This window comes from Typopeltis vanoorti, chromosome 14, assembly GCF_054136105.1.
Source record: "Typopeltis vanoorti isolate ZY-2024b chromosome 14, IOZ_Tvanoo_1.0, whole genome shotgun sequence".
In the NCBI taxonomy this organism is placed as follows: domain Eukaryota; kingdom Metazoa; phylum Arthropoda; class Arachnida; order Uropygi; family Thelyphonidae; genus Typopeltis; species Typopeltis vanoorti.
Window position 1 is genome coordinate 44,407,550 of NC_143562.1, and position 13,256 is coordinate 44,420,805.

A 13,256-nucleotide genomic window follows, 5' to 3' on the forward strand; every position below is an offset into this window, starting at 1 on the left:
CAGTGGCTGCACTGCATAGTTCAGAAAGCCTGGACAGAGGGACGAATTCCCGATGATTGGAGTAGAGCTCTCATAGTACCCATATATAAAAAAGGGAAATAAAACTGCATGTGAGAATTACAGAGGTATTTCCCTACTGAGTGTTCCTGGCAAGATCTATGCAAGTATACTTGAGTAAAGGTTGAGAATTGTGGAAGAAAAGCTGGGTGAAGAAGAAGCTGGATTCAGGCCAAATAGAAGGTGTCAGGATCAGATCTTCACTTTGCGACAAATAGTTGAGAAAGCATGGGAATATAACAAAGATCTGTATTTAAGTTTTGTCTATTTGTAAAAGGAATATGACAAGATGCCAAGAGAGAAACTATTCAATATGCTACAGTTACATGGTGTCAATGGGGCATTATATCAAGCAATACTTAGCCTTTATTTGAGTTGTAAGTCAGCAGTTAGAATTGAAGGAAGTACAGGAAGATGGTTTAATGTTAAATCTGGTGTGAGACAAGGATGTACATAATCCCCTCTGTTATTCATTATCTATATGGATCACATTATGAAGGAAAGTGGTATTAAACATGATATCAAAATTGGAGATGTTAAGGTCAGCTCTTTGCTTTATGCGGATGATGTTATACTTCTAAATAAATCTGCTACAAGTCTCCAAGATTCTCTGACTAAATTGAATAACTGTTGTAATACATATGGTATGAAGGTCAGCAATAATTTGAAAAGACAAAGACAATAAAAATAGGCAGAATCATTGAAAATGTCAACTGTGTTGTGAATGGAGAACCTGTGGAACAAGTAAAACATTTCAGCTACTTAGGCACGATTTTTAGTGAAGATGGTAAATTAAATATAGAAATAGACAACAGAATCAGCAAAGCTGGTATGGTGGGAAGTCAGTTGAATAAATTCATATGGAATAAGAGAGAAATTAGTCAGAACACTAAATTAGCTATGTACAAAACTAATTTAGTTTTTTGTTTAAACCAATTTTAACTTATGGATCTGAGAGCTGGGTCAGAAGTTAAACACTTGACCAAAGACTAGAGACTGCAGATATGAGAGTCCTGAGAAAGATTATAGGCGTGAATAGATGGCATCAATGGCAATATCATATTAAAAATGAGGATATTAGGAAAGAAATTGATATTGTCAGCATCCAGTAATGCATTAACAGAGCTAATCTGAGGTGGTATGGTCACTTAAGCAGAATGGGTGAGAAAAGTTTAGCAAAACAAGTGTTCTCTGCCAGGTTGGCAAAAAAAAGATCCAGAGGAAGACCAAGATATAGGTGGATTGATACAGTAAAAAGTACCTTAGAAGACAGAAATATAAGACCTGATAATATTGGAGTTTTGACATTTAACAGACTGATTTGGAGGAAAATTTTAGATAGGAAGTTAGGAATGATGTAAATTTTTCATGTAGTACTATCATATCCTGTACACTCCTTGAGAGTATATATCAGGAATTTGATGATGATGATAATAATAATAAGCAAGCAGTGGCAACAGTAGTAGAAAATTTTCAAGAGGATTGCAAACAGCAGTACATATAATACTTGAGATAGAAAAAGAAATGATAAAAGATAGAAATGCTTAAATATGGAGGTATAAAAGTTTTGCAGTGGTTACACTATATAATTCACAGGACCTGATCAGAAGGCCCAGATGATTAGAGTAGACTCATATAGTTTCTATCTATAAAAAAAGGGAATGAAGTTGAATGTGAGAATTACAGTGTTCTATTAAGTGTTCTAGGTAAAATGTATTTAAGCATACTTGAAAAGACAGTGAGAAAAATTGCAGAACAGAACCTTTGAGAAGAACAAGCTGGGTATAGGATATATACAGTAGAGAGACAATAACAAACAAAAATTAGAATTCTCCATTAATATACATATTTGTTCAACACTTGCAATCTATTCATTATAAGTAAATATATTCAGAATTTCTAAAGAGTACTTACCATGTGGAACTGCACTTCTCACTGCTGGCAGCCAGTGTTGTAATTCATTTTCTGGGATATTTGATGTTGTCAAATCATAGGGATACTCATCATCACCTTCCTTGTAATCATGCTTTTCACCTTCACTTTTGCTGTCTTCACTTGATAATTCCAGATCTTTCAGTATCTCTTTGGGAACTGGGAAAAAAAAAAAAGGATTTATATATACCATGATTTACATTAAATTGAAGATAAAAAAAAGGATAAAAATTATGCTTAATTCTTCTTGAGTCCTTTGACTCCATACAGGTGAGATCTTAATAACAATAAAAAACATTGCATATAGTTTCTTCAAAATTACATTACAGCTGTGGAAAACAAGGAAACGGAACCTGAGATCCTCAACATTAAAGTAGAACAAGCAATCAAAAAATTAAGGAATAATTAAGCCCCAGGTTCTGATTCAATACCAGCTGAAATGCTGAAAAATCTTGGAGAGAATGCAGTCAACTGGATACATGATTTATTATTATTATTATTATTTGACACCTCCAGGGAGTCCAAAGACTCACTGAGAGAGGGCACCTGGTCAACAACTCTATCTGCACCACTCAATCCACCAACTGACTGCAACTACACCAATGCCATATACTGCCGACCACCACCATTACTATTTCCACAGACAATCACAAACATCCATGCCCATGGCGGGATTCGAACCTGCAGTGCTTTGGCTGGAGAGCGGATATGCTAACCACACGGCCAACCAGGCTGGCATCATCAAATTCCTGCCATGTACCCTCAAGGAGTGTACAGGATATGATAGTACTACATGAAAAAAATTACATCATTACTAACTTCCTATCTACAATTTTCCTCCAAATCAATCTGTTACTTGTCAAGACTCCAACATTATCAGATCTTATATTTCTATTGTCTAAGGCACTTTTGTACCGTATCAGTCCACCTACATCTTGGTCTTCCTCTGGGTCATTTTGTTGCCAACCTGGCGAGAACACTTGTTTTGCTAATCTTTCTTCGCCCATTCTGTTTAAGTGACCATACCACCTGAGATTACCTCTGCTAGCACATTCCTGGATGCTGACAATGTCAAGTTCTTTCCTAATATCCTCATTTTTAATATGATATTGCCATTGATGCCATGTCTTCATGCCTATAATCTTTCTCAGGACTCTCATATCTGCGGTCTCTAGTGTTTGGTGAAGTGTTTTACTTCTGACCCAGCTCTCAGATCCATAAGAACTGGTTTGAACACTTTCTTGTATACAGCTAATTTAGTGTTCCGACTAATTTCTCTCTTATTCCATATGAATTTATTCAATTGACTTCCCACCATACCAGCTTTGCTGATTCTGTTGTCTATTTCTATATTTAATTTACCATCTTCAGTAAAAATCGTGCCTAAGTAGCTGAAATGTTTTACTTGTTCCACAGGTTCTCCATTCACAACACAGTTGACATTTTCAATGATTCTGCCTATTTTCATTGTCTTTGTCTTTTTACTGCTGACCTTCATATCATATCTATTACAACAGCAATTCAATTTAGTTAGGGAATCTTGCAGACTTGTAGCGGATTTATTTAGAAGTATAACATCATCTGCATAAAGCAAAGAGCTGACATTAACATCTCCAATTTTGATATCATGTTTAATACCACTTTCCTTCATAATGTGATTCATTAACTATATGGATAATGAATCACATTCATTATCAGAGGGGATAATGTACATCCTTGTCTCACACCAGATTTAACATTAAACCATCTTCCTGTACTTCCTTCAATTCTAACTGCTGACTTACAACTCAATACAGACTAAGTATTGCTTGATATAATGTCCCATTGACACCATATAACTGTAGCGTATTCAATAGTTTCTCTCTTGGCACCTTGTCATATACCTTTTACAAATCGACAAAACTTAAATACAGATCTCTGTTATATTCCCATGCTTTCTCGACTATTTGTCGTAAAGTGAAGATCTGATCCTGACATCCCCTATTTGGCCTGAATCCAGCTTGTTCTTCACCAAGCTTTTCTTCCAAAATTCTTCTCAACCGTTTCTCAGGTATACTTGCATAGATCTTGCCAGGAACACTCAGTAGGGAAATACCTCTGTAATTCTCACATGCAGTTTTATTTCCCTTTTTATATATGGGTACTATGAGAGCTCTACTCCAATCATCAGAAATTCGTCCCTCTGTCCAGGCTTTCTGAACTATGCAGTGTAGCCACTGTAAGACTCTTATACCACCATACTAGAGAATTTCTGGTCGAATATCATCTACTCCTGCTGCCTTTCCACATTTCAAGCATCTGATGGCTTTTTCTACTTCAAGTATCGATATGTATTCCTGACTGCATACCTGGACAGTGTTTTTTACCACTGTGCTGTCATCACTGCTTGTTTCATTTAGCAGTTTTTCAAAGTAATTACACCATACTCCAAGAATATCTTTTTCTATCATTTTCATGTCACCTTTATCATCTCTAACTCCTTTTACAGCACTCTTTCCTCCATTCCTAAGCTTCTTCAACAACCTCCAGAATATTTTGCAACCTTCTTGATATTTATTTTCTATGTTCTTGCCAAAGTCCTCCCATGACTTTTGTTTAGCTAGTTTTACACAGTGTTTAGCATTCTTGCATTTGTCTCTGTATTCTCTAAGAGCACAAGCTGACTTATTTGACAGGAATTTTGATATGCTTTCTTCTTTTCCTTCACTGCCTCTTTAACTTCCTGTGTCCACTAGGGAGTTCTGATTTTTTTTTAATCCTTGCAGACAACCTCAACCACATGCCTCTCTGGCAGAATCAATCAATGTTTTCTTCAGCGTTTGCCACTGAATCTCCAAGGTTTGATTCCTGTTCTCAAACTCTTTCATTTTTTCTTCAATAATCTTTGTGTATTTTAGTCTACAGTTCACATCTGAGAGCTGCTCAACTTTTATTCACTTTAAAACTTTCTTACATGTTATTCTCTTCATTTTATGAAATTCAATTTTATCCAATTTTATTCTGCTCAAGACTAAATAGTGATTACTTCCAATTTCAAATCCTCTGTACACTATGGTGTCCTGCATCAGGGAGAAAACATCACTATCAACAATAACATAGTCAATGAGACTTTTCTTATTCCTTGCATCATCTCTCCATGTGAAGTTGTGAACATTTTTATGTTGGAACATGGTGTTAGTAATAACCAGTCCATGTCCTGAGCAGAAATCTAACAGATATTTGCCATTATTATTAGCTTTGCTCTTTTCTCCAAATTTTCCCAAAATATTTTTGTATGTCTCACAATCATTTCCTACTCTGCTATTTAGATCCCCAACAAAGACCAACTTTTCGTTTTTCACTGTCTCAGTTGCTTTTTCTAACGCCTCAAAAAATTCCTCCACTTCTACCTTAGTAGAACCTTCTGTGGGACCATAGGCACAAATGAGTCTCATTGTCCAGTTCCCCATTCTCATATTTGCCCACATTACTCTACTTGAAACTGACTGCCATTCAAGAAGATTAGCCTCGTATTTTGTGTTGAATACTATGGCTACTCCTTTCTTTCCTTGATTGTCATTGCCTGAATATAACATTTTGTATTTATTGCTCAGAAAGATCTCACCATTTTTTGTCTTTTTTGTTTCAGTCACCCCTATTATGTCGATCTGGAATTTATCTAATTCCTCAGCTAGCTCCATTTCTTTGCCATTCAGGCTTCTTATGTTGATAGTACCGATCTTTAACCCTGGTAATGTTGAGTTGGGGTTTGTTTTCAGATTTGTTCCAGTAGCTGACTTTTCGCTGTTCGCCCTGGTTCCCTGGCAAAAACAACGGGGGCCTTGTTTAACAGGGCGACGCCCCAGCCGACACGAAATTTTGTCATGTCGTACCATCGTTTTTTATTTTGGTTTAACCAATAAGAATACAATTTGGTCGGCTAAATCCCAAATTGCCAGTCCATCCTCATTCGTTCAATATCCAAGTAGATACCCAACAGGGTGCACCATGAGAAGGTAAGGATTGGACATTAGGTCAAAAGCCCTGGTTGGTTCTCCGCATTCCTTTAAAGGCTATGTGGAGGTCTCCTCTCAGTTATACAGCTTTGACCTTTAAGTACCCCTTTTATTACTGGAAGACTGGAAGATGGCGAAATGACTGGACAATCTACAAGAAAGGCAATCACAAAATATGAAAACTACCGCACTATTGCCCTTATCTCACATACCAGCAAGATTTTACTACACATTATTAAGGAAAGATTACAAAGTTTTATAGACCATTAGATCTCAGAAGAACAAGCATGATTCAGAAAAGGTCAAGGAGCTAGAGATCATATATCTAACATCATACAAATCATCGAAAAAGCTAGGGAATTCAACTTAAGCCTTTAGCTATGGTTTATAGATTATGTCACGGCCTTTGACTGTATTAGATGGGATATTTTATGGGATATCACACAACAATCAAGAATACCAAACCATCTAGTAACCCTCATAAAGAACTTATACCAACAAAATCAAGCAACAGTAAGAATCGAAAACTCAGTGTCCCCTGCATTTCAATTTGAGAAAGGTGCAAGACAAGGATGCATACTCTCACCATTACTATTCCACCTTTACAGCAAAACTATAATGAAAAGATCTCTAGAAAAGTGGAATGGATACGTTAAATTAGGTGGCCGAACAATCACTATATGCATATGATACGCAGATAACACAGTGATAATAGCAACAATGAACAGGAATTAAAATCCATCCTACATCAATTAGAATGGGAAAGCTTAAGCCATGGTTTACGAATAAATCAAGACAAAACCAAAATAATGGTTTTAAACAACGCAGAAGAGATAGATGTAGAAGAAATTGAAATTGTTGACAATTTCAATTACCTTGGAATGATAATAACAAAAAAAAAAAAAAAGATGGATGTTAAAAAAAAAAAGAGATAAAAAGAAGAACAGCACTAGCTAAGAAAGCGATGACTGATTTAACTAAGATCTGGAAAGACAGGCACATCTCCAAAAAAGACCAAAATTAAGCTTGTAGAAACCTTAGTTTATTCGATCTTTCTCTATGCTTCTGAATCTTGGACAATGACAAAAGACGACTGAAGAAGAATTGAGGCATACGAGCTCTGGTGCTGGAGAAGATCGTTAAGAGTGTCTTTGACAGAAAAACGAACAAACAAAAGTATCCTAGAAGAACTGAATATCCACACAAGACTATCCTAGAAGAACTGAATATCCACACATGATAAACATAATTGACAAGAGAATAGTGCAATATTTTGGACACATATGTAGAAGGGAAGGCAACTGCCTGGAAAAAATAATCATCCAGGGTAAACCGTGTAGGAAAAGAAAAAGAGGAAAACCACCTTACAGGTGGATTGACCAAATATCAAGAATCACTGGACTTAAACTAGAACAAGCAATAAGAGAAGCACAGGAGAAAAAGAAATGGCAAAGCATCATCAGGAAAATCACGAGTCCTCAGACATGAGGAGATCCGAGAGAGAGAGAGAGAGAGAGAGAGATACTTCTAAATAAATCCGCTACAAGTCTGCAAGATTCCCTGACTAAATTGAATAACTGTTGTAATAGATATAGTATGAAGGTCAGTAATAACAAGACCAAGACAATGAAAATAGGCAGAAGCATTGAAAATATCAACTGCATTGAGAATGGAGAATCTATAGAACAAGTAAAACATTTCAGCTACTTATAGTAAAAATGGTAAATTAAATATGAAAATACACAACAGGATCAACAAAGCTGGTATGGTAGGAAGTCAACTGAATAAATTTATATGGAATAAGAGAGAAATTAGGCAAAACACTAAATTAGCTGTATACAAGACAATGTTCAAACCTGTTTTAACTTATGGATCTGAGAGCTGGGTTAGAAGTAAAACACTTGAATAAAGACTAGAGACTGCAGATATCAGAGTCCTGAGAAAGATTAGGGGCTTGAATAGATGTCGTCAATGGCAATATGATATTAAAAATGAGGATATTAGGAAAGAACTTGACATTGTTGGCATCCAGGAATGTGTTAGCAGAGCTAATCTCACTTAAACAGAGTGGGAGAGGAAATAACAAAACAAATGTTCTTTGCCAAGTTGGCAGGAAAAAGACCTTCATCTTCTTGTTGAACAGCTGGGTCCTTGTAAAGCTCAGCGCAATAATCTTTCCATCTTCTGGCTATGTCATTAGTGTCATTTAAGATCTTGCAGTTTTCCTCTGTAATTATATTAAGTTTTGGTTTGAATTTTTTGGTTATATCCTTAACCTTCTTCAATAAATCTGTTGTTTCATCAGAGTTGGAGTGTCTTTCTATTTCTTTACAGACATTTTGGATATAGCTGTTTTTATCTTTTTGACAAGATTTCTTAATAGCTTTATTCAGGTTCAGGTAATTTGGGTTTTGCCAATCTGTTGTTTTAATGTGTTTCCTTTTTTCAATTAGTTCTAGGGTTTCTTTTGTAATCCATGGACTGCCATTCTTTTTTTACTGGGATGTTTTGGGCTGCAGATTTTGCATTAGTCTGTTTTAGGTGTGTCCAATGTGATTCAATGCTTTAATCCTGAGGTGTGCTTTTTTGTTTCTTGAGCTCTGCTTCAATGTCCATCGTAAATTTGTTGTCCATTTGTGAAAAGTCATATCTTTTGTTGCTGTTATTCTTGTTTGCTTTCAGATTGAACTTTAAATTAGAGATTAATTGATTAATAAGTGTTTTGGTGTTATTGATTAGTGTATTCCATCTTCTCTCGATTAAAATATAGTCAATTTGATTCTTACATCGATTCCTAGGTGCTACCCATGTGTAAAGTCTCCTCTTGTGCTGTTTGTGCATTGCGTTAGTGATTGCTAATTCCCTTTCAATGCAGAACTCCAATAGTTTTTCTCCTCGTTCATTTCTAATTCCCAGTCCATATTTTCCAATGATTCCATTTAAGTGATCATCATGTGCATTTGATACCACATTAGCATTGAAGTCTCCTAGAATTATTCGAATATCCTTTCTTGGTATTGTATCCATAGTTTCATTTAGGTCTTTGTAGAATTTCTCACTTAATTCATTTTCTGTATTTGATGTGGGTGCATAAACTTGTATTAGCGCTGTTGGAATTGGATTAGTATTTAATCTTACTGTTATGATTCTGTCACTTGCTGAGTCGTATCCTTTTTACTGCTTTACTTATGTTTTTTATTAACAATGATGACAACTCCCTTTTCACTGTTATTGTCTGGACCAGAGAAAAACACTTGTTTCCCTTATGTGTTGTAAAATGACCACGTTCTTTCCAGTGAGTTTCCGCCAACCCTAAGATTAGTATCTTATTGTCTTCCATTTCCAGAGGGGATAATGTACATCCTTTTCTCACACCAGATTTAACATTAAACCATCTTCTTGTACTTCCTTCAATTCTCACTGCTGACTTACAACTCAAATAAAGACTAAGTATTGCTTGATATAATGTCCCATTGACACCATACAATTGTAGCATTTCGAATAGCTTCTCTCTTGGCACCTTGTCATATGCTTTTTCCAGATCTGCAAAACTTAAATACAGATCTTTGTTATATTCCCATGTTTTCTCAACTATTTGTCGTAAAGTGAAAAATCTGATCCTGACAGCCTCTATTTGGCTTGAATCCAACTTGTTCTTCACCAAGCTACTCTTTTGATGGCTTTTTTCTACTTCAAGAATGGATATGTATTCCTGATTGCATGCTGATCAGTGTTTTTTTATCACTCTGCTGTCATCACTACTAGTTTCATTTAGCAATTTTTCAAAGTAATTACTCCATACTCCAAGGATATCTTTTTCTCCAGTTTTCATATCACCTTTATCGTCTCTAATTCCTTTTACAGCACTCTTTCCTCCATTTCTGAGCTTCTTCAACAACCTCCAGAATATCTTACCACCTTCTTGATATTTATTTTCTATGTTCTTGCCAAAGTCTTCAGATGACTTTTGTTTAGCTAGTTTTACACAGTGTTTAGCTTTCTTACATTTGTCTCTGTATTCTTTAAGAGCACAAGCTGACTTATTTGTCAGGAACTTTTGATATGCTTTCTTCTTTTCCTTCACTGCCTCTTTAACTTCCTGTGTTCACCAAGGAATTCTGATTTTTCTATCCTTGCAGACAACCTCACCACATGTCTCTCTGAATGAATCAATCAATGTTTCCTTCAGAGCTTGTCACCGAATCTCCAAGATTTGATTCATGTTCTCAAACTCTTTAAGTTTTTCTTGAATAATGTTTGTATATTTCAGTCTACAGTTCACATCTGAAAGCTGCTCAACTTTTATTCGCTTTAAAACGTTCTTCCATGCTCTTCTTTTCTATATGAAATTCAATTTTATCCTGCTCAAGACTAAATGGTGATCACTTCCAATTTCAAATCCTCTATATACTCTACTGTCCTGCACCAGAGAGAAAACATCATTATCAACAATAACATAGTCAATGAGACTTTTCTTATTCCTTGCATTTTCTCTCCATGTGAATTTGTGCACAATTTTATGTTTGAACATGGTGTTAATAATAACTTGTCCATGTCCTGAGCAGAAATCCAACAAGTATTTGCCATTATTATTAGCTTTGCTCTTTTCTCCAAATGTTCCCAAATATTTTGTAAAGCCTTAAAAAATTTCTCCAATTCTACCTTAGCAGAACCTTCTGTGGGACCATAGGCGCATATAAGCGCCTCCGTAGCGCAATTGGAAGAACAACGGTACATTGCGCCCTTCGATTGGAATAGGCTTAAGTTCGATTCTCGTCGTGACAGGAGGAATCTTTATCTGGACGATTTCAATCGAAGGTGAGTTAGCCGATCTCATATGGGGGTAGCAGGGTTTTTTCTCCCGGAAACTCGGGTTTTTCATCCCGCATACAGAAAAATCGGCCCTTCAGAACATATACAATTTACAGACAAAAAATACTGGTTGTGGTGGGTGGTAGATGGCGTTGATAGAGATGATTCATAGTAGAGGTTGAGACAGTTGTAGGTGTCCTCCCGCGATGAGTCTTCGGACTCCTTGGAGGTGTCAGGAATAATAATAAGTCTCATTGTCCAGTTCCCCATTCTGATATTTGCCCACATCTCTCTATTTGAAATTGCCTGCCATTCAAGAAGATTAGCCTTGTATTTAGTGTCGAATACAATGGCTACTTCTTCTTTTCCTTGTTTGTCATTGCCTGACAGTGCCATAAGAAGGACATGGCAAAAGAGGCACCCACCACGGGCGCAACTAGGTTTGGGGCACAAAACGTAAAAAATGTAAAAAATAAAAATAAATAAATAGATATATAAGTATAAGACGCTTGCCACAGGCCCTTCATGCTTTCGTTACTGTACTGTTGCCTGAATATAACATTTTGTATTTATTGCTCAAAAAGATCTCACTAGTTTTTGCCTTTTTTGTTTTAGTCACTCCTATTATATCGATCTGGTACTTATCCAATTCCTCAGCTAGCTCCATTTCTTTGCCAATGCTGCTTCTTATGTTGTTAGTACCGATCTTGAACTCTAGTGATGTTAAGTTGGAGTGTGTTTTAGGGTTTGTTCTAGCAGCTGACTTTTCACTGTTTGCCCTGGCTCTCTAGCAAAAACAATGGGGGCTTTGTTTAACAGGGCAACACCCCAGCCAGCATAAATTCTGTCATGTTATACCATCATTTTATATTATGGTTTAACCAATAAGGATACAATTTGGTTGGCTAAATCCCAAATTGGCAGCCCATCCTCGTTAATCAGTATCCAGGTAGATACCAAACAGGGTGCACCATGAGAAGGTGAGGACTGGACATTAGGTCAGACGTCCTGGTCGGTTCTCTGCATTACTTTAAAGGCTATGTGAAGTTCTCCTCTCATTCATACAGCTTTGACCCTTAAGCACCCCCCCCCCATAGCACCTCTGTTTAAGCACCTCCGTAGTGCAATTTGAAAGAACAACGTACGCTTTTTCCAATCGAAGTACATTGTGCACTTCGATTGGAAAAGCCAAGGTTCGATTCTTGTTGTGAGTGTAAGAATCTTTATATGGGTTTTTTCAATTGAAGGTGAGTTTGCCGATCTCACATGGAGGTAGCAGGGCTTTTTTCTCTTGGAAAGTTTTTCATCCCGCATACAGACAAATTGGCCTTCATGACATACGCAATTTACAGATAAAAAATACTAGTGATGGTGGTGGACAGTAGATGCCATTGGTGTAGATGGTGGAAATGGATGGAAGTGATGAAGAAAGAGAGTTGTAGAGTAGGTGCCCTCTCTCAAAGAGTCTTTGGACTCCTTGAGGTGTCACGAAATAATAATAATAATAATAATTTGTGTCTATGGTCCCACAGAAGGTTCTACTAAGGTAGAAGTGGAGGAATTTTTTGAGGCTTTAGAAAAAGCAACTGACACAATGAAAAATGAAAAGTTGGTCCTTGTTGGGGATCTAAATAGCAGAGTAGGAAATGATTGTGAGACACACAAAAATATTCTGGGAAAATATTTTTGTATGTCTCACAATTGGAGACATACAAAAATTGGAGAAAAGAGCAAAGCTAATAATAATGACAAATATTTGTTGGATTTCTGCTCAGGTCATGGACTGGTTATTACTAACACCATGTTCCAACATAAAAACGTTCACAAATTCACATGGAGAGAAAATGCAAGGAATAAGAAACGTCTCATTGCCTATGTTATTGTTGATACTGATGTTTTCTCCCTGGTGCAGGACACCAGAGTGTACAGTGGATTTGAAACTGGAAGTGATCACTATTTAGCCTTGAGCAGGATAAAATTGAATTTCATATTGAAAAGAATAACATGTAAGAAAGTTTTAAAGCGAATAAAAGTTGAGCAGTTCTCAGATGTGAACTGTAGACTAAATTACACAAAGATTATTGAAGAAAAAATGAAAGAGTTTGAGAACAGGAATCAAACCTTGGAGATTCAGTGGCAAGCCTTGAAGAAAGCCCTGATTGATTCAGCTAGAGACAAGCATGTGGTGAAGGTGTCTGCAAGGATAGAAAAATTAGAACTCAATGGTGGACACAGGAAGTTAAAGAGGCAGTGAAGGAAAAGAAAAAAGCATATCAAAAGTTCCTGGCAAATAAGTCAGCTTTTACTCTTACAGAATACAGAGACAAATATAAGAAAGCTAAACAGTGTGTAAAACTAGCTAAACAAAAGTCATGGGAGGACTTTGGCAAGAATATATTAAATAAATATCAAGAAGGTGGCAAAGTATTCTGGAGGTTGTTGAAGCTTAGGAATAGAGGA

General features: G+C 36.4%; 1 protein-coding gene across 1 annotated transcript in view; it reads right to left on the bottom strand.

Annotated features, from left to right (window-relative positions):
- The window catches only part of LOC150099414 (uncharacterized), a 215,796-nt gene that overhangs the window by 57,561 nt on the left and 144,979 nt on the right, over positions 1-13,256 (bottom strand). The window contains exon 6 of the mRNA XM_090404343.1: positions 1,972-2,148. Coding sequence (XP_090260469.1) covers positions 1,972-2,148 — 177 coding nt within the window. The remainder of the gene's footprint in view (positions 1-1,971; positions 2,149-13,256) is intronic.